General features: G+C 43.6%; 2 protein-coding genes across 2 annotated transcripts; both read right to left on the bottom strand.

The window, feature by feature from the left end:
• Window positions 1-2,196: 2,196 nt before the first annotated feature.
• On the bottom strand, window positions 2,197-10,039 carry LOC124652682 (anaphase-promoting complex subunit 5-like). Its single transcript, XM_047191721.1, has 20 exons — window positions 9,884-10,039; window positions 9,136-9,295; window positions 8,920-9,035; window positions 8,557-8,800; window positions 7,852-7,945; window positions 7,660-7,738; window positions 7,472-7,557; window positions 6,441-6,570; window positions 6,302-6,334; window positions 5,903-6,157; window positions 5,544-5,621; window positions 5,153-5,427; window positions 4,531-4,590; window positions 4,314-4,381; window positions 4,115-4,220; window positions 3,892-4,033; window positions 3,557-3,655; window positions 3,216-3,480; window positions 3,065-3,132; window positions 2,197-2,945 (listed from the first exon to the last, which is right to left on the bottom strand). The coding sequence occupies exons 1-20, from the start codon at window positions 10,010-10,012 to the stop codon at window positions 2,790-2,792; spliced, it is 2,643 nt and encodes an 880-aa protein (XP_047047677.1). The 5' UTR covers window positions 10,013-10,039; the 3' UTR covers window positions 2,197-2,789.
• Window positions 10,040-13,020: 2,981 nt separating this feature from the next.
• On the bottom strand, window positions 13,021-15,845 carry LOC124652761 (phytoene synthase 2, chloroplastic-like). Its single transcript, XM_047191802.1, has 6 exons — window positions 15,458-15,845; window positions 14,617-14,667; window positions 14,326-14,498; window positions 13,971-14,206; window positions 13,527-13,719; window positions 13,021-13,426 (listed from the first exon to the last, which is right to left on the bottom strand). Exons 1-6 carry the CDS (start codon window positions 15,843-15,845, stop codon window positions 13,277-13,279), a joined length of 1,191 nt encoding a protein of 396 aa, XP_047047758.1. The 3' UTR covers window positions 13,021-13,276.
• Window positions 15,846-19,932: the final 4,087 nt, after the last annotated feature.

The following is a 19,932-nucleotide window of genomic DNA, read 5'->3' as shown; positions in this document are numbered from 1 at the left end:
ACATTTATGTACTTATTTGTAATTGTAGAAGGAATTTAGTTACAAGGTGAAATACCGTGTTTACCGGCCGGTAACCGGAATTTCCAGTCCCTCTGGCAAAAGTGTATACGTGCGAAAAATTGTAGACCGTCTAAATTTATGCTGAAGTAGTTAGTCCAACCTAAATTCTATGTGTTTCCTTCGATCTCCCTCACATGCCAACTCATATGTTCCTAACTTAGATTCCTCCTTCTCAAAGAATCACATTTGAAATATTTATATGTTGCAAAGTTTGAAATCCCAATTTATTTTGAAGGTCAAATAAACAACTTGTAATTTCCTGCAACAATGGTTACTTCCCCTGGGATTCTTTTTTCTTCTGTTGGCCAAATCCTAGATCTAATGACAAACTTTGATGTTTTTATAGATCAGTTAACTTTTTTTGCAAAAAATATTAGTTAAATTAAAAGCAAAATAAACCTATCTATCTCTGATTGACCTCACAGTAACAAGGAAAACTTTAATAACATTGATTAGAGGCAGAGTCCAACAAATAATCGGATCCACTACATGTTTTCATGAAGTATGAAACTGCTTCTCCTCTATGTCCAAAATAAATTACCCTTTGATAACATCTTCAACTGGATGGTTCTTGATCTGTATAAGTGATTTCCAACAAACATCGGGATACTTCCAATAGAGGAGGTGGTTTACCATGCACAACTTCATTACGAAGATGCCACGTTCGCCAGAGTATCATAAAGACCTTGCAAATACTCCCCGCCTGGAAGATTAATTACCGAGTAGGTTTAATAGCCAATCCGCTCCCGAGTGCTGTATGGACTCCAATAGATGAATCTGCAACTTTTCCGACATACAGTTCCATAGTTGTATCGCTAATGTGCATCCGAAAAAACGGTGCAAAGTTATCTTGTTGTTTGAGGCGAGGAACTAAAAATATAGAATGCTCACAGGTACAAATAATGTACTATGATTAATTGCTTCATACGTGAACATGGTTTGTTTAAAGCGGGTGCAGCATCTGACCTACCCGAGGACTTAACTCATAACGAAGGAATTCTCATCTAGTGATCTACGACAGAACTAGCAAGTTCATATCCCCGTCATCTCGCAAGTCTCTTTATAAAGAGCAAGGTTTCTGTTGCAAAAATAGAATACCTTATTCATCATTTTATTTCTATGTCTTAGGGTTATCTGATCCTATTTCGTCTTTTATGTGTTATGTATGTGCATACCAAGGATTTGAATTCGATAGGCATAGGCATAGAAGGCACCGGGAATCGTTAGTGGATAACCGAAGTTACAACATGAGCAAATTGTTCCTCACGGTCCGTGTATATCTCCCTCCTACGGTGCTGCAGCGGCTATTCTCCCTCCGCCACGCCCCTCTGATAACCACCAAGAAATTCTTATACGGTTGTTTCATATGCGATGCTACCACACCTTCTCGGGTAGCCAACTTTGTAAACTGCTCTTCCTGAATAAAGGGTAAGGACGGGACAAAGAAGGCGGCCCTTTAGTGTCTTGGGAGGAATTTTTCTTGCTTTGCAGAGGGCGAGAAAAAGAAAATGCCACTGGAATGGCTCAAGGGGGACTCTTCAGAGGTGCTCGTCTTCTCCTTGCTTGCTGTCGGTTCCCATGCAAGGAAGACTGTACAAATTCCTAGCTTCTATCTGTATGGTTTGTGCTCGTTCTGAATTGTTCCATGTGCGTTATTCCGCAGTCAATTATGCCTCTATGGTGGACTGAGGCACTGAAACTTTGTTAGCTCTAAAGTTTTTTTTTTTACACTGGGAAACAACCTTCATTTTACTCAATAATAGTTAAGTCTGATACAAGTTTAGCAAGAATAAAAGGAGGAGGATCATCTATCCATCTAGCAGGTTGTTAGCTCTAAAGTTATCAGGACATCCTCCATTATCTTTGATCCCTAGTTCCTGTCTCCAGTTTTGCTGTTGGAGTTTGGCGCCCTTGCTTGTTGCCCCAGATGCTCTCTGATAAAGAGTAGAACAGACAAGACTCGTATCATGTTTTGTGCCCGGATATGTAATCGATGGGTAGACCTCAAGGTGGACTGTATGAATGCACATGGATTCTTTGGAGTAGCCAGTAGTATTTCTGTCCATGTTCAAGGACACCGTGATTCAGTTATTGTTTCGATGCTTGACTATCTGATTTTTAGTAAAGAGAATATATTCAAAATGTATAACATCTCAAACTTCCATTACAACTGAAACATGTATATAATTTTCATCTGGAGTAGATGATCTGGAAACTCTGACAAACAAAAACGAGAGGAAAAGAAGAAAAAAAAATAGGATCTAAATTCCAAGGAATTTTCACTACACACAGCATAGAACACAAGTAGGTCCATCAGATTTGCTGCCGCCGGATATGCTGCCAGACAGATATGCACCTATCTCTCCATCGAGTACCAGGACCCAGGAATCTCCTATACTTACACAAACACGCCAATCCCTTCATCTGTCACCAGACGAGACTAGCAGCCAGTGACACAACTTGTCTCCGTACGATCTACGATCAGATCATCAACACAACATTTTGCGCTCTCATACTGTGTAAAGCTTCAGCCAGCGTGCATCCCAAGGTACTCATTTACACACAGACGAGGCAGCTTGTGAGGAAGCCATGGATAGAGCCTTGAGATCAGGCAGACCAAGCAAACATCGCATCTGTTTATCCACCTTCTGCTGTCTTGCTGCTGGCCATACATGCTTGTACCAGGGCGTATCTTGCAGTCTAGCGCTCAACTGTGCAGCCTGACTACCTCAGTAAGCGAGTGAAGCCTCCTCGTCGCGTGGGTTCTCGATGGCGGTGACATGCTCCTTGAAACGAGCCGCTGCCTCCTCCCTCTCGCCCTCCTTGCCCAGATGGTTATACGCCATAGCCTTCAGATAGTAGGCCTCCGCCGCCATATCATGGTACTGCATATCACAATGGATGTTTTATTAATGTGAGATGTTAGATCATTCTCGCGTTTTTGGACTCATCCCAGTAATGTTGTTCTTCAGGAAGAATGTTTGAGATGGAATCGTCAGCTCACCTCTAAAACCTGCAGATCTTCCACCGCTTGGCTTAGAGGATCCAGAACAGCACAAGGATCTTCGGAAACTGTCATGATCCCGAAAGGAACATCAAGCAACACAGCGTAAAAGTTAGAAGCACATGAACGTGAAAGCATCATCCGGATATACCTGAATATTCTGGATCAGTTAAGTAACATTTTGCTAAGACTATATGAGCTCGAGCACGCAGCTCAAGACCACCATGGCCAAGAATCATAGGAAGGCTTTGGTAAACAAGGCTTAATGCCCTCTTCGCATGGTTTGATCCAAGAGCTAGCCACAGTTCAGCAAGAGTAAGCGTGGCAGAAGCTTCAAGGAGATCCAAGTTAAATGATTTGCAGAATGATTGGCTTGCTAATGCGTAAGGAAGGCCAAGGACTGCATTGTCGGACTTCTGAGGGGAGGAGAGGGGAAATATTAGTTCTCTATATTTATCAGGGTCTAGCCTCAACAAAAATTATTTGTCTTACTTTATGTATTTCAGCGAGTAATAGAAGAACACTTGCATTCTCTACTTGCATGTTGTACTTGTAGCATGTAGAGAAAAGAGAATTCGCCACGACTGCTGCCTGCACAAAGGACACTCACGTATTGAGGAATAGATCTTTTCCTTGAATTGTTGGGCAAACATGGCTGAAATGTTCATGAACCAGTAAAGGTAAAAGAGGGGAAGACATTTGCATACGGAAAAGTAGTAAATGCATTTAGAATATGTGAATCCATTTGAAAATATGAAGTTAAAATGACCAATAAGATGAGTAAAACATTTATTGGGTAAACTATAATAAGCAAGTAAATTCAAAACCTGGCTAAACTGTTTTGCAGCAAGTAGCGTGCGGGCATGCCGTAGACTAGCTTCAGTCTTCAGCTCAATGTCTACTCCACTGACAGAAGATGAGAGCACCCCAAATTCATCGCAGATTTGTTGCGCAACTCGCAAGTGTCCTCTACATAGATCAATTTTGACAACAAATATTAACAGATCAGATTGTGGACGCATAATTCAGAGTCAAGAAACAGCTTTCTACCGATGCAGGGCACGATCATGTAGCAATTGCATTTTGAGAAGCTGGATGTGTGGATTCGTCGAGGATGGAAATTTCTCTTCGGCAAGCTTTAGAGCACCAAAAGCCACTGTACAACAATCGCATAATGTCAGGTAACTATGGAAACTTAGATAGCTCTTGGAGGTTATAGCACATATATTTGGGTCATATTATAACTAACCAGAATACCCTTTGAAGACTACTAATTGTTGAATTAGCTTGACGTATGCTAGTGACAGCTCTGATGAACTGTAAAAGAACATACAATATGATCACATATCCAGATTAGCAAAGCATAAGATCATTTACAAGGCACGGCTTACACATAACAGGAAAATAATGTAAATAAAATTGTAAGTGTTGAAGAAATATATTAGCTAGAGATTCATTTGTTATACCTTGCAGCATCAGCAAAGCAGGTTGTATAGACCAAAGCATTCATTCGAACCATCGGAGCACTGTGGAGAGGGTTAACCAACATCAGTTTTTTAGAAAGGATGCAAATAACAAGTTGGCAAGAAAGGAGACAAGTTGGAGCTTATTCCAAAATATGATTCAATATAACTTAAGTCTTTAAGTAACAATGGAGTGGAAATGAACATCAGCGGAAAGTTGGCAACAAAGGAGCCGATCAAATGCTTAACATAGAATGATAGAAAGAGGTTGAAGAAAACCACAGGGTTGAATTAAAGCTACGAGCTATGTAAGACCCAAGATTTTCTAAAAGGTCTTATGCATATCGAACAGGTATAGAACAAAGAGCAGGGTCTAAGTTTATGTATGGTACTATTAAAAGTAGGGCAATATTTAGCAGTATCAATCGATAAACCAACAGCATTCGACCTAAGCATTTGCACTTTCTAAGTTGACACCCTTGGTAATTGCATATTCAACCAATCCACTCCGTTTCCCCACACATCCACAATACTGTGCCTAGCTCGAACAATCAGTATAAAGCCTGCAGTTTCTGCAATGAAAATGCATTTTGACGATTAACATTTACAGAGAACAGGTAAGTACCTTCCATAATGCTCCCATGCAGTGGCTCTCATCAAGTACGCTGAGCCGGCTAATTGCAATACTGATGTAGGTATTGGACTTGGTTGTGCATTGAAGTGGAAATTGTCAAAGTCATTTACAATTTGTTTTCCAGGCTTTGCCGAGCTGCTACACCAGGAACTGGAAGCAGCGGACAGATTCCTAAGCCACGAGGTGCTGAAGCTACCATTATCATGTGAAGTTGACAAGTCACCTGTGCCAAAGTCGGACAAGACGTGGGAACTTAATCTTAAGTTCTGCAATAAAACATAAGACAAAAAGCTAATTAATTATAACCAGACATATCCATCATCTCTATCAAGGGTGAATGATTGAGTGTGATACTATTGAGTACAGCGTAATTGTAACATACCTTGCAGACATCGGCAGGACATGTTCTAAGCTTTGTAGAAGCATTAGGGCCAAAAGACACCAATGGCCTCTGGACATGCTGGTAAGCCAAGGTTTACAGTGAGAAAAAAAATATCAACAAGGACGCACCAAATTAAAACACATGGTAACAGTCCTCTAGCCTGGTCAAGATCAAGTAACTTATGCCTGACACAGAGATAAATAAAACCACAACTACGTTGTATGCTATGAGTTGTAATGCCATGTCTGGACGCCAGCATTAGGACAGCATACAGGAGCAGGAAGATGGACAGAGATGCTTAAGAATGGCTGGGTATTCAAAACATCTTAAAGTCAAATAATACCAAACCGAGATCTTACCTTCAGATCAAATTTTGCAAGGGAGATGTGATCGAAGGATATTAAGCTTGTAAGTTTCAACATATCAGCTCTCTTAAGCGACCGCTTCAACAGAACAAGCAGCTGCTGCTGAATGGACAACGGCGTGCCTAGTCCAGAATTGTTTCCAAGTGAATATGGAGAACCAATTATTCCGACTGTGCTTGATGTGCCTATCTTTGATAGTAGATTGGAGATGGCTCCTAATATATATGCAAGGCAGGAATCGTCATTGTTCTGGAAAAACAAATTATAGCATCTGTTAAGTACAACAGATGAAGAACAGCTTGCACTATATTTCCATGTCTCTGGAAAACATGATGTGTCCCAAAATGATTGCATGGAACTGTATTTGAGAAAGAGGCCAGTTTAGTAACTAACCATTTGAGAAACACGCACTGCTTCCGTGAATGCCTGGAAGAAAGCAACCAAAAAAAAACAATGAGGAATGTGCAATGTTAAAAAAAATGGAGTGATAGGCTGACCAAAGAAAACAAGAAAAACCAATACCTTATATTACCTCTAGGGCTTTCTTTGGATGTCCAAAGTAACAATGCAAGCTGCCTAAGGAAAGCAGAGCACTCTCATACTTTCCAACAATAATATCTTGGTTTGCAGACAAAGAGCGACTAAAAAGTCCTTGCCCTGCACTATACCATCCATAAAGCATAACCAGTTTAGAACAAATTTAGAAGAGGTTACTGTTATATGCAACATATAATTATGAACCCTTGGCTGTGGACAAAAGACTCCAACCTTTCAGCTTAACGAGAGGCCAAGAAATAAATGCACGCAAAGTAAAACCACCCAAAGAGAAACAACTAATTCTTACCCTAGGTTTTGCGTGCATTGAGCAACACTAAACCTAGGGTAAGAAACTAAGAATTAGTTGTTTCTCTTTGGGTGGTTTTACTTTGCGTGCATTTTCAACAGTCTAGATTCTATAGCATATTAGCATCACAAGAGTGTGCATATTTATCAACATGTTAAATTATCATAATTAAGTCTCTCTTGGTAAGTGGAATCTGAATGGTTGCAGAAATGTCAAACGAAAAAAAAAGGCCCTTCTAGATAGAGAACATGTAAGGTTCTTGTATTCCTTAAAGCATTGATTAACTTAGAAAAAATGTTGCAGGCCTGGCCATCAGGCTTTTGCTTAACTGGATAGAACAGGTGTCTGAAATATCTATCAGTCACAACATGTAATCCCTACTTGCTGTAATATAGTGCGCATTGGTTTTAGCGGAAGTCAAACTCTACTAACGTTGACCGAGATTATTGGCAAAAATATCCATATCTACAATACCCTATGTATACCATATTAAAATATATGTCATTCCGTTTCAAAATATATATATATATGTCATGTTGGTTGAATCTAATGATGTTAATTTGGTATTCTAGATAGAGAACATGTAAGGTTCTTGTATTTTGGCATAAGCATTGAGCTGGTGCCTTGCTCAACAGTAACATTTCAATCATTGAAAAAGGTGGTCAAAATATCAAGCACTCCCCATAGTATGGTTGGAGACTTAGACGTCTGGGACTGACCTGTAATCAAAGTAGCGGTGAAGATTGTCTAATGCTGAAACATAGTCATCATGGCTCAGAGCATTCAAGTGTTGCAAGAACTGGACCTGTCAGGTAGAACAGGGTGAAAAGTAAACCAAAAGTACTGGGAGCTGTTCACTGCCTTGCATTGTCACGTATGAGATATACTATACTGTGCCATAACTTACACGATGAAGCTCTGGGGCTAATGTCTGAAGCTGCGTCATGGTGGCATTAAATGAATTCAAAGGCACCGAGCTGGGATCCCTGCAGCAAAAAAAATCTGATGTTAAAGGCACTGCACATATCCTTTAGTGTTCAGTTAGTACTACAAAGTTGATGGCGGTATTAGCTGATTATATGTAGCAAGCAACACTCACTTCTCAAGAATGTCTGCTTGCTGGTTAAGATATGCCTCTAATTGCCACCTTGATCTCAGACAAGTTGGATTCTCATCTGCTTTGAAAATATTGTCTGGCAAAAAGAAGACATGAATACATCACAATAAGTAGGTTTGATCTTTTGGCATAGTGATAAACAAAAAAAAATAACTCTGCCAAATAGATTGCATTTGTTTGCCCCACCTTTCTGCACACGAATGGCATGAGAAAAAGAAGCATGTGTTTTGCAACAAAGGCTGGTATTACTATAACCAAATAATTATGCCACAAGAAAAGATAGTGTAGCAATTGTGACCCAGCTAGATAGTGGCACTATTCAAATGGCGTGTATTTTTTCTATCAAAAGATGGCATGATGGCATTTTAGGAAGCAAACATTTCAACCTTGGAATAATTTTTGAACTTATACTAGATATCGTTTCTAACATCAATATCAGTGCTAATTCAGGTAGTGAACTCTTTTCAAATATCCCATATGACAGGACAAGAGAAACTGAATAAATGCTAAACCCTGAGTTAGATTTTCTTCCATGTTGTGCTTGTTGCATTCTGTTTTTCTTATTGGCTGTGACTGATTCTCAAAATTCTGGTGTGCCTACTTTGTTGGCTTCCTAAAATAATTCTACAATCCCATCAAAATGAAAAAGAAAGATTAGAGTAACTTTGAAGGGTATAGGGCGTTTACCTTCATCAAAATCATGGAGTGAGATTGGTGCATGGACAAAAGACGAAGAGCTCTCCCCCATATGGCTCTCAGTGGCATAACCTTGACCGTATTTGTCAAATACGCCAGCTCTAACACCTATATCTGCATCCATCAGGTCACTCATTTCCATTTCACTGTTAAAATCCTCATCTTCGGCCAGATCATAAGGTGTCTCAGCGGAGTTACAGTACGCCACAAGATTTGACAACAGATGGCAGACGCCCTACAAGAATTTTCAGCAAACACACTCAGTACCCTATCCCTAAGTAAGAAAAGGGAAGGGCATAACAATATCAAAAACAAAATTTAAGGGCTGTGAATGCCATATTCTACTTGTAGCACCTCGAAAGTCATTGAATTGAAGGCAAGTATACAGCAACGAAGATAAACCCCAAGCTGGCTATTAGGGTCCAGGAATTCGTCCTCCACACTTGCACCCTCTGGTGAAGTGAGCACCCCTGTCAGAAACCAACTGCAGGGTAAGCTGTCTAATTGGGAGCCTTATATTTAGCAGGAAATACCGAGCACTGAAAAGTCCATCAATGATGCGAATCTCACCTCGTAGCTTATCAAAGAAGTTGAACAAATCGTCCGGTGAGATAAGCCCTGACAGCGTGGTTGTCAACTGCTCACAGAGCCAACCATTGACTAAATCATCTACCGCCTTCAACTGCCTTAAAAGCTCTTCCAGTGGCGGTTCCAGAAAATCCTCGCAAGACTACAAGAAGAATAAGGTAGGAGTTAAGACATGTATGGGTGGAAATGATGCCTTGTGGAGGGAGACGAGATGAGGAAAGCTACAATGCAATACACACATGGCCCAAACATGCCACCATACAAATCAAACCAAATCGAGTGGATGAATCGTATGCAATAATAGATCGAGAACAAATGTATGAGCGAACATTCTCTCGACCCAAGTCCAAATTGCATATATTAATAACACTGCATTTGCAAAGCTATAGTGAACTAATGATATGATGGTTGCATCAGCTGCCTATCAAGCATACAAATTATAGAAGATGCTTAGAAATCGTGAGCCAAAACCGAGTAATAAACTGGAAAAGGAGTGATGCTTTGCTGAATAGCACTACCTCTGTCTCTGCCCAAACACTAGATAGATAATTAACCAGCAGAAGTTAAGCAGCTGATGCTACATTTCAACGCTAATTACTGTATGCAGCAGGATTTAGATAGAACGGTAAAACTAATCCCCACATGATTAAGCGAAATCCGCAGTCAATCTGGAGCACACACACACAGAGAGGAGTGACGGACAGAGAATTGGGGCCGAGAAGAAGCGTACCCGGGTGAGGGAGAAGAGGAAGAGGCCGAGGCGGTTGTGGTGGGCGACGGACTCGAAGGGGAAGGGCGGCGTGGCGGGGCCCCCCTCCTGCTGCGGCGCGAAGACCTGCACGAGGTGGCACACCGCCATCCGGTGCGGCGTCAGCTCCAGCAGCGCCTCGCTGCCGGCGGATCCGGCGTCCTTCTGCTCCGCGCCCGCGGCGCTGCGGACCCCCGCGAACACGTTCATGGCGCCGCCACGGCCGTCGGCGGCGACGGCGGCGAGGTCGCCGGAGACGAGGGTTTTGAAACTGTTTCTGACCTGGGAAGCGGGGCGAGTGAGTGGACTGACGCTGGCTCTGGGGTTTCAGGTATTGCTCGCCATCAGGCCGGCCCGGCAAGGCCCAGGTACGCACAGTATCAAGGCCCGGCCCAATGCGGCTCGAATCGCTTTCCTGACGGGCCAGTCAGGCCCACGTGCCTACAAAGGGGAAAAGCTAGGCCTGGATTGATTTTGTGCCTGGCCCGAGGGCACGAAACCTCTTTCAGCCCATTCAGGGCGCCGCCGTCCTTGACCCAGACAACGTCAAGGTCCCGAGCCCCTATCTCCCGCCTGCGTGCGGCCCATGTAAGTCTTCACCTAGTTTTTCTATCTTTTCCAATTATTCATTTTCAGTTTTTTGTTTCAGAAATTTCATGCTTTTAAGCAAAATATATTTTCCAAATAAAAACATGTTTCGATTGAAAAATTTTCAAAATTAAAAAAATCAGCAAAAAGGTTCAAATTTAGAAAATGTTAAAAGTTAAAAAAAATGAGATTGTTTAAATTTAAAAAATGTTTAAAGTTAAGAAATATTCAAAAATGAAAATTGTTCAAAGATAAAAATTGTTCAAACTTGAAAAATGTTCAAAGAAAAATTCAAACTTGAAAATGATTCAAATTTTAAAATTGTTCAAATTTAAAATTTGTTCAAATTTCAAAAATGCTCAAATTAAAAAATGTTCAGAATTAAAAATTGTTCAAAATTGAAATATGTACAAAGTTCAAATTGTAAAAAATTGAAAATTGTTCAAAGTTAAAATTGTTCAAAATTGAAAAAATTTCAAAGTTAAAATTATTCAAACTTGAAGATTATTCAAATTTGAAAATTGTTAAAAGTTAAAAAAAATGGTTCAAATTCGGAAAAAAAATGCTCAAATTAAAAAATATTCAGAATTTTCAATCATAAATAAAAGGAAAATAAAAAAGGAAGAAAAACGAAAAATCGATAGAACCAGTGAAAGAATAGAAGAAACTAGAAAACCGGAAAAGACCAGACACACCTAAAATGGGACGTCGCCCAACTACCGCTGCTCGTGCGCGCTAATACGCCACGTTGATGGGCCATAAATACGTTTTCCCATCGAGGTTGATGTGGAGGAGGGCCAGGGGTGGCGCTGAGGCTCCTAGCGGCGTGCGTAATCGATAGGGATGAGCTGCGCTAGGCTACAGAGGAGAGGGAGAGCCTAGGGCCTAGGCAAGCTCGCGATGAGCCAGAGGGCGTCAATGTGTTCATCGGTCGCGAGAGCCCAGAGAAGTAAGGGAGAGAGGTAGATTGGGTGTAGCGGCCAGAGGTAGCAATGGGGAGGAGAGAGCGGTGTGGAAAAGGTTTGGTAGCGGTGAGTAGATTGAATGGGTTTGGTTGCTTTGGTAGGTGGGCGTAGGCTTCGTGCTTGGACCGGTCCACATGCCTCGAAACTAAAAGGCACGGCTCGCTAACGTCCCCGGGCCTAGGCATTGTACACCCTCATGGGCTCACAGGGAAGTGAAATGGGTCAGAAATCAGTAATAGGAATTTGTGTTGTATATATAATTTGGCTGGCCCGTGCATATGGGGCATGTTCTCTTGTTTTTTAGAATGTGTTCTTTTTTAACCCTCTCGTTTTTTTCTTATTTTTAGTGAGTATGCACCAATTTTCATTAACACGAGATTACGACGTGTCATCCCGAGCTGAACTATCAATTAGTCATTAGATGCAACAAGTTAATTTGGAAAAAACAAGTATTCTAGGCAAGCAAGTCAATGGTCACTCATAATTTGTGTAGCCTTGTTTGTTTTACAGAGTTGTGAAGCACATGGGTTTGGACTTTCCAATGAAATGGCAGGTGCATACAGTTTAATATGGTATTAGAGTTAAGTTTAACATTCAGCGACGCATTATATATTAATAATAAAAAATACGGCCTCCATTGATCTCGCGTGCCCAACCTTCTCGATGACTTCTGGTCAATGCATACAACTCGATAATCCTCTTGTAAAAAAATGTATGAAAAGGTCCGTTGGTCCGACGATTTGCGTAGCCTTGTCTATTTTGCAGGGGAAACTTGTCCACATTTCAGATGTGAGGTTTTTCTTGGGACAGTGTTCTTGCCCGGCATTCGAGTGAAAAGAAAGGGCAACCACAGCAACAGCCAGGAAAAGAGACCTCAATTTCACATCCAGCCAGTTGCACGGTGTGGCCACCACACTCTCACGCAGGAACAATCGGCCAAGAGCAAATCAAGATGACAGCGAACGAAATCAAAACGCAGGTCGCCTTCTTCCTTTTGCCCTTTTGTCGCATGTTTGCTGCCTGCTACACATCACAGGCTTCAGTTCACGGTGATGTATATGGTTCCGTAGCATTCTGCAATGGAAATCTGGAATTATCACCATTATCACCAGGATGTGGCTCAGGGCGGCAGCGGCCACAGGAGCTTGCTGACATGGCAGCCAGACATTAGCCTAGCGCTGCACGTAAAGCGTCCAAAAGGCCACATAGTAGGTCCCCAGCCAGATGTGGCTCTCCTTCTTCAGAGTTCATCACCACACATTTGGCCAACACTTGCTGATCACTGATCAGAACATTGTCGTACACTTGGCCAGCACTTCGCTGATCAGCTCATCATCTTCAGTTCATGAACTTGAGGGTAAACTCATCGAGCGTCTCGAGTGCCCTTCCAGGTTTCCTCCCGAAGATTTCATCCATTAACAACTCAACATGTATAGAAAAACCTGAAAAAGTATGAAGCTCTACTGGGCTCTAGGTTCAGTTTTGACATGCTGGCCTGAACTTCCACAATTCCTGACAAGATAGCTTGCAGAGGTGAACTCTGAGTCCACAAAGACTGTTTGATTCTTCTTAAATTGGAGCGGTTTTCATTTCATTCTCCTCCGTGTGTGTGTGTGTATGAGATAACAAGAGTTCAGTTACTGTGGGACCTGAAACCAGTCCCTAGAACTAAATACTGCTGCGGCCTTAATGGCTTATGGCGAACATACAGCTGAACTATATACAACAGCCAATAACAATCTCACGGCGTGGAAGGACCAAAAAGAAGAAGAGATAACAAGGAACAAAAAATAATAAACATCTGATCTAGGGATTGCTGTGCTCATGACGAAATAGCCGCCCTCGCATATGCCGCCGGTAAGGACAGGAACTTCTTCGCCTTGCCTACGTACGCGCGCTTGGTGAAGTTGTTGTAGTCGTTCGCCTCGATGGCGTCGAGGATCTGCCTGTACAGCCACAGTGATGCCAGAACCTGCGAGGATAGAGTCATCCAAACGATATTTGAGTCAACAAGGTTGCAAGTTTAAAAAATTTAATTAAAAGTGCAGAACTATGTATGTAGCCCCTCTTACCGGCCATCTGCTCGCAGAATCCAGACTCATGACGCCCTTCTCAGCCTCATCAAAGAACAACCTGGCGCGCTGAATTTGTCCCTTCATGAACCTCCTCCATTTATCTGTCACTTTCCCTCTGAATATGTCCTCTTCTGTCAGACCCGCTTGTGCCAATTCGTCCAGTGGAAGGTATATTCTCCCCCTCCTAGAGCTGAGATTCCCCATTCACAAAGACAAAAACATTAGGCTACAAATTCAAAATCAAACAAAAGAAAAAAAACGTTGGACAGTGACAGGTTATCTCATAAATACACAGGAGTAAGATAAAGTAATGCTACTTACAGATTAAAATTTGATATCTTACTCGGTACAAAGCATAAGAGGGTGGTGTATAATTTACGAACCCACAATCTACTTGGACATAAATATGCTCGGCGGTAAATAGAGTAAATCAGTACTTACTCTTCTCCTACATCTCTGAGTATGTTCGTCAGCTGGTTAGCAATGCCAAGAGCTAGTGCGGCGTTGTACACGCTCTCGGCTGAGGCCTTTGAGTCCGGGGCAATGCCCATCACCGGTACCGTCATGAGACCAACAGTACCAGCGACGTAGTAGCAGTAGAGGTAAAGCTCGTCAAAGGTCCTGTACCTCGATTTCCACAGGTCAAGCCTCATGCCTTCAACCATGTCTTTGAATGGCTGTAAGAAAAAGGTATTGTGATGTCATTAAAAAATCTGAATAACTGAAATTTGCCAATTTACAATTCAGTAACTTAGTGTTTCAGACATGCTGCGGTAACTTATGCTGCCAATTTTACCTGGATATCTATTGGAAACTTCGACACTGTGTCTGAAAGTGCTGCATCGTACATATCATAAGGGCGGCCTTCGAATAGATCTTCTAATCTCTTCTCCCATCGATCAAGTGCCTTCGGTGTAATATAGGATGAGTTAGGGCCATCTACCAGCTCATCAGTTCTTCTGCACCATACTGCAAAAAATATAAATAAAAAGTTAGTTGCAGATAATCAAATAAGGTCATAGGCAATAAATTTATGTTTCTTTTTTCCATTAATAACAGCAATAATTAAATCTGCAGACGAATATACCATAGATTGCCCAAACAGCCTTGCGCCTTTCAGGAGTCATAAGCTGTGTACCTGGAAGATAAAATAAAACAAACACACCCGTTAGAAATAAGATGGCCAAGGTCTGTTGCAGGAGGCACATCTGAGCACATGAACCAAATCACAGCAGGAATATAACGACTCGTCACAAGGTCTGATACCCTAATGGAAACAGGATCATCAAAGATTGCATATATAAGCTATAGAAGTCTTAAATCAAGCCCGTGCATCACCTCAACCCACCAGCTAGTCTAGCACCCTCTAGCTGCAATCAATGGTTCACCACAATTTGGTCAAAGAAAACAAAACTTCCTTCAGTGCGTATATGTGCGAGGAGTGTCAGCACCATGGCTCCACCGACCACCATCTCATGTCTCCCATGAGATGGCCAAGATGGCACACCACGTGCACTGCATATCCTACCTATCTATCAAAGTGGGCACATCCGCACATGTGCACACCGGATACGGTTATTGCTTGAGTTCAGACTTCAGATACCCTCGGCTCGGGCTGGTTGGCTGGAGAATCAGAAGTGATCTTACCACAGTTTTTTTTATAGTATTATTCATCGATTGTACCCCCAATTCCAGTCCTGAGGACTGTACCAAAAATCTGAACGAGATTTTTTAAACTGAAATGATAGTGCCGAAGAACAAGAATAGATAACCTAACTAATTGGTGGATGAGTTGATCCCAGGACCCATGGATTATTGTATACGTTGCCGGCGGTAGCTAGCGAGTATAGTAGTGAATGAGATGAAACGGCTCCACACACACACAGAGTACTGCAAACATGTGGCGGGAGACAATAGACAGTGCTCACCGAGGTAGAAGGTCTTGGCGTACTCGGCGCAGACCTCGCCGCAGCGGTCGTAGGCGTCGCCGAGGAGGCCCCAGCCGAGCTCGGCCTCCTCCTCCTCCTCCCGCCACCGCCGCCTGCCCGCCGCGGCGGCCTCCTTTCCCCGCTTCCCCTGCAGGTCCTCCACGAGCGCCGCCTGCCGCAGCACCACCTCGTACACCGCCTCCTCCGTGGCCGTCCTCGCCGGCGCCGTGGCCACGAGGCTCGCCCTCGCGCGGGAGCCCGCGCCCGCGCCGCCCCTCGCCCTCGTCCGCCAGGCGAGCAGGCCGCGCTGCTGCGGCTGGTCGGACGGGAGGAGGCGGCCGTGGGCGTGGGGCCGGCAGGGCGTGTACACGGCGGAGGAGCCCGCCATCCGGTTGCCGGATCGGTGCCGGCGGTGGGTGGATGGATTTGGTTTTGCGGTGACTGGCCGGCGGGGGATGTGTGTGGCTGCGCGGCTCTGGGTTTGGGCTTCGACGGGGGTGGTGGGTTTTAAATGGGAGCTTTCGAGAGAAAACAAACAAGTTGTTCACGCTGCGACGTGGACCCACCCAGCCCAAGCAAAACAAAGCCCTTTCCACTGTGACCCAGCATCCCAGATGCTCCCTCTAGTCTCAAATTTAGGAGCAGCTAACAGGAGGGTGGCCTCCAACAAAGAGATGAGAGGAGAGGGGATCATCATGTGCCGACACTTGTCACGTGTCGAGCTACCCTCACTTTTAAAATAACACATTTCGTAATTGAAATAGTGGTGAACCTGACTCTAACCAGCTCATAAGATAGGAATACATGCCGGACCCCGATTAATCATTCAATGTAGCAACTTGTGACGAGTTATTTTGTTTTTTGAACTTAACTGATTATATTAACATTGAAGCTCATAGTATAACATGACTCTTTAGAACGGAGCAAGATACAAGCAAGTTAAGATGCACAAAAGAATAACAGGTTGAACACAACGTGTGCGGAAGATGTTGAAATCCACGATTGGACCAAATAGCTATCGGTCATATGTTCTTAACTCGGATTTGAATATGTCGCAATTTCAATATCCAAGGGCCACTATGCTCCATATATTTTGGATCCCCGAGTGACAAGGGATTAACTTGTCAATGCCTACAGATTGCAGACTAGGGTTTAGTTGGAAGTAGAGGGCAAGTAGATCTCGAGGGTTTCAGCCGGAAAAGTATTCGACTGCTAGAAAACTAGGGTTGTGTTGACAATGAATCGATCCTCTCTTCGTCCTTCGACTCCCTCTTATATAGGAGGTGGAGCCGAGGGTTTCGTGATACACAAGTTACAGAGTTCGGGAGATAATCTGAGTCCGCCCCATAATAGTTACAAGTAAAGATTCATAATACAATCTTATCTTTCCAAACTCTCCTAACTGGGCTTCCGAACTTCATAATCTTCGGGTCGTGGGCCTTTAGTGAAATCCCAGGTACCATCTTTGGCAGGCCCATTGGGAATACCTATGTCAGTAGCCCCCGAGATTTTGCTTTAATCGAAGAATCAGGGAAAATTTCCAACTTTATAATTACAATACAACTCCTTCGGTTAACATATATTTTTAATAAATCAATCATATATTGTGCAGAGATAACGGTAATTGGGGCTAGTTCATCTGATGGATCAGGTACTAGTTAACTGCTCTTGTGGAAATCCACCAAAACCTACTTCGAGATCACGTCCCTGGACATGATCTCGGGATACTGGTGTAATTCGACATGTGCCGCTTAAGGTCTTACCGAATGTCGAATTCCAGTTATGTTTTATCGGGTACCTAACGCGTCCGTTAGGATTTTTCTTCGCATCTGCTGACACGGAAAAAAGTAGCAAATCGCCGTCAGAGGCGGTGCCACGCCGCACAGGACGGATCCCGGGGACTTACCTTCGCAAATTATTGCGGCATTGATTAATTTGCGACTGAGGCACTCTGAGAATATATTGTCGAGTACTTTTTCGGCTGTTGGAATAGTACATTTATTCGAGTCATCGGGTGACTTGTACATTTTTCGGTAACTCAAAATATGCTCATCACACTCTTTATAATTTCATCGGGCACGCGAACAGCGTTCCCGATGGGAGTAGCCCCCGAGGCTACAACCAAGTGCTTGGACTTGGTTGTAGGCTCACCATTTTAATGCCTTTTGTCGCTATATTGTCATCTTTTTCGAGTTCTTCTATCTCTCTCGGGTGCGCGACCAGCGCTCCCGATGGGAGTAGCCCCCGAGCATATGAACAAATGCTCGCATTTGATCATAGCCTCTCGCCTTTTCTTTCTTGCCATACTCGAGGTTTCCTTCTTTCTAAAGTAGTCCCCGAGCATTTGAGCAAAAACTTGTATTTGATCAAAAGCTCTCGAAATAATCATCACTTCTTGTTTGTCACCAATCTTTACAACACCATCGTCGAGATTTTCCTTCATCAAAGTGACATCAACGCTGACGATAGCCACGACCCACGTATCGGGAAAATGCGAGCTCTGTCCTGTCACTGGCTTGTGGACCAAAATCGACAGCAGTTTGACACGTTACACAAGTGGGGGACACACGTCCTCCGCTTTTTCTGGCACGCGCACTGCAGCGCCTGTCCAGTTCCTTCACAGTGAAAATACGTTTTTACCCCTTTGAGCCACGTGTAAAACATCAAGTCCATTACTGTTGCATCCAACGGTGCGTCGATTCGCAAGTTGTCTATAAAGGACCTTCTTCTTCCTCTGTTCTCCCCTTCGCTGCGCCGCACCTTGATACGTCTCCAACGTATCGATAATTTCTTGTGTTCCATGCCACATTATTGATGTTATCTACATGTTTTATGCACACTTTATGTCATATTCGTGCATTTTCTGGAACTAACCTATTAACAAGATGCCGAAGTGCCGCTTCGTTTTCTGCTGTTTTTGGTTTCAGAAATCCTAGTAAAGAAATATTCTCGGAATTGGACGAAATAAAAGCCCAGAGGCCTATTTTTACACGAAGCTTCCAGAAGACCGAAGACGAGACGAAGAGGGGCCACGAGGGGGCCACACCCTAGGGCGGCGCGGCCCCCCTTGGCCGCGCGGCCCGTGGTGTGGGGCCCTCGTGCCGCCTCTTGACCTACCCTTCCGCCTACTTAAAGCCTCCGTGACGAAACCCCCAGCACCGAGAACCACGATACGGAAAACCTTACCGAGACGCCGTCGCCGCCGATCCCATCTCTGGGGATCCCGGAGATCGCCTCCGGCACCTCGCCGGAGAGGGGAATCATCTCCCGGAGGACTCTACGCCGCCATGGTCGCCTCCGGAGTGATGAGTGAGTAGTCTACCCCCGGACTATGGGTCCATAGCGTAGCTAGATGGTTTTCTTCTCCCCATTGTGCTATCATTGTCGGATCTTGTGAGCTGCCTATCATGATCAAGATCATCTATATGTAATTCTATATGTTGCGTTTGTTGGGATCCGATGAATAGAGAATACTTGTTATGTTGATTATCAAAGTTATGCTTATGTGTTGTTTAAGATCTTGCATGCTCTCCGTTATTAGTAGATGCTCCGGCCAAGTAGATGCTTTTAACTCCAAGAGGGAGTACTTATGCTCGATAGTGGGTTCATGCCCGCATTGACACCGGGACAAGTGACAGAAAGTTCTAAGGTTGTGTTGTGTCGTTGCCACTAGGGATAAAACATTGATGCTATGTCTAAGGATGTAGTTGTTGATTACATTACGCACCATACTTAATGCAATTGTCTCGTTGCTTTGCAACTTAATACCGGAGGGGTTCGGATGATAACCTCGAAGGTGGACTTTTTAGGCATAGATGCGCTTGGATGGCGGTCTATGTACTTTGTCGTAATGCCCAATTAAATCTCACTATACTCATCATGATATGTATGTGCATTGTCATGCTCTCTTTATTTGTCAATTGCCCAACCGTAATTTGTTCACCCAACATGCCGTTCGTCTTATGGGAGAGACACCTCTAGTGAACTCGTGGACCCCGGTCCAATTCTCTTTACCGAAATACAATCTACCGCAATACTTGTTTTTACCGTTTTCTCTGCAAACAATCATCTTCCACACAATACGGTTAATCCTTTGTTACAGCAAGCTCGGTGAGATTGACAACCTCACTGTTTCGTTGGGGCAAAGTACTTTGGTTGTGTTGTGCAGGTTCCACGTTGGCGCCGAATCCCTGGTGTTGCGCCGCACTACATCTCGCCGCCATCAACCTTCAACGTGCTTCTTGGCTCCTCCTCGGTTCGATAAACCTTGGTTTCTTTTCGAGGAAAACTTGCTGCTGTGCGCATCATACCTTCCTCTTGGGGTTGCCCAACGAACGTGTGAAATACACGCCATCAAGCTCTTTTTCTGGCGCCGTTGCCGGGGAACGAAGAAAAGCTACACCACGGAAATTGCCAACTCCCACGGCAACAGCTCTTTTTCTGGCGCCGTTGCCGGGGAGATCAAGACACGCTGC

This window comes from Lolium rigidum, chromosome 5 (genome assembly GCF_022539505.1).
Source record: "Lolium rigidum isolate FL_2022 chromosome 5, APGP_CSIRO_Lrig_0.1, whole genome shotgun sequence".
NCBI lineage: Eukaryota > Viridiplantae > Streptophyta > Magnoliopsida > Poales > Poaceae > Lolium > Lolium rigidum.
The sequence above is the reverse complement of the archived record's forward strand: the minus strand, read 5'-3'. Positions and strand labels throughout refer to the sequence as shown.

Bases quoted from the DNA above. Each gene is read 5' to 3' on its own strand.
- LOC124652682 (XM_047191721.1), bottom strand. From the start codon at position 10,012: ATGGCGGTGTGCCACCTCGTGCAGGTCTTCGCGCCGCAGCAGGAGGGG. The intron at 7,946-8,556 runs GTAAACGCCCTA...TCTTTTTGCCAG, and splicing joins ACTCCATGATTTTGATGAAG to ACAATATTTTCAAAGCAGAT. The intron at 3,133-3,215 runs GTATATCCGGAT...GGATCATGACAG, and splicing joins AACTGATCCAGAATATTCAG to TTTCCGAAGATCCTTGTGCT.
- LOC124652761 (XM_047191802.1), bottom strand. From the start codon at position 15,845: ATGGCGGGCTCCTCCGCCGTGTACACGCCCTGCCGGCCCCACGCCCAC. The intron at 14,668-15,457 runs GTGAGCACTGTC...TTTATCTTCCAG, and splicing joins CGCCAAGACCTTCTACCTCG to GTACACAGCTTATGACTCCT. The intron at 13,427-13,526 runs GTAAGAGGGGCT...CTATCCTCGCAG, and splicing joins ATTCTGCGAGCAGATGGCCG to GTTCTGGCATCACTGTGGCT.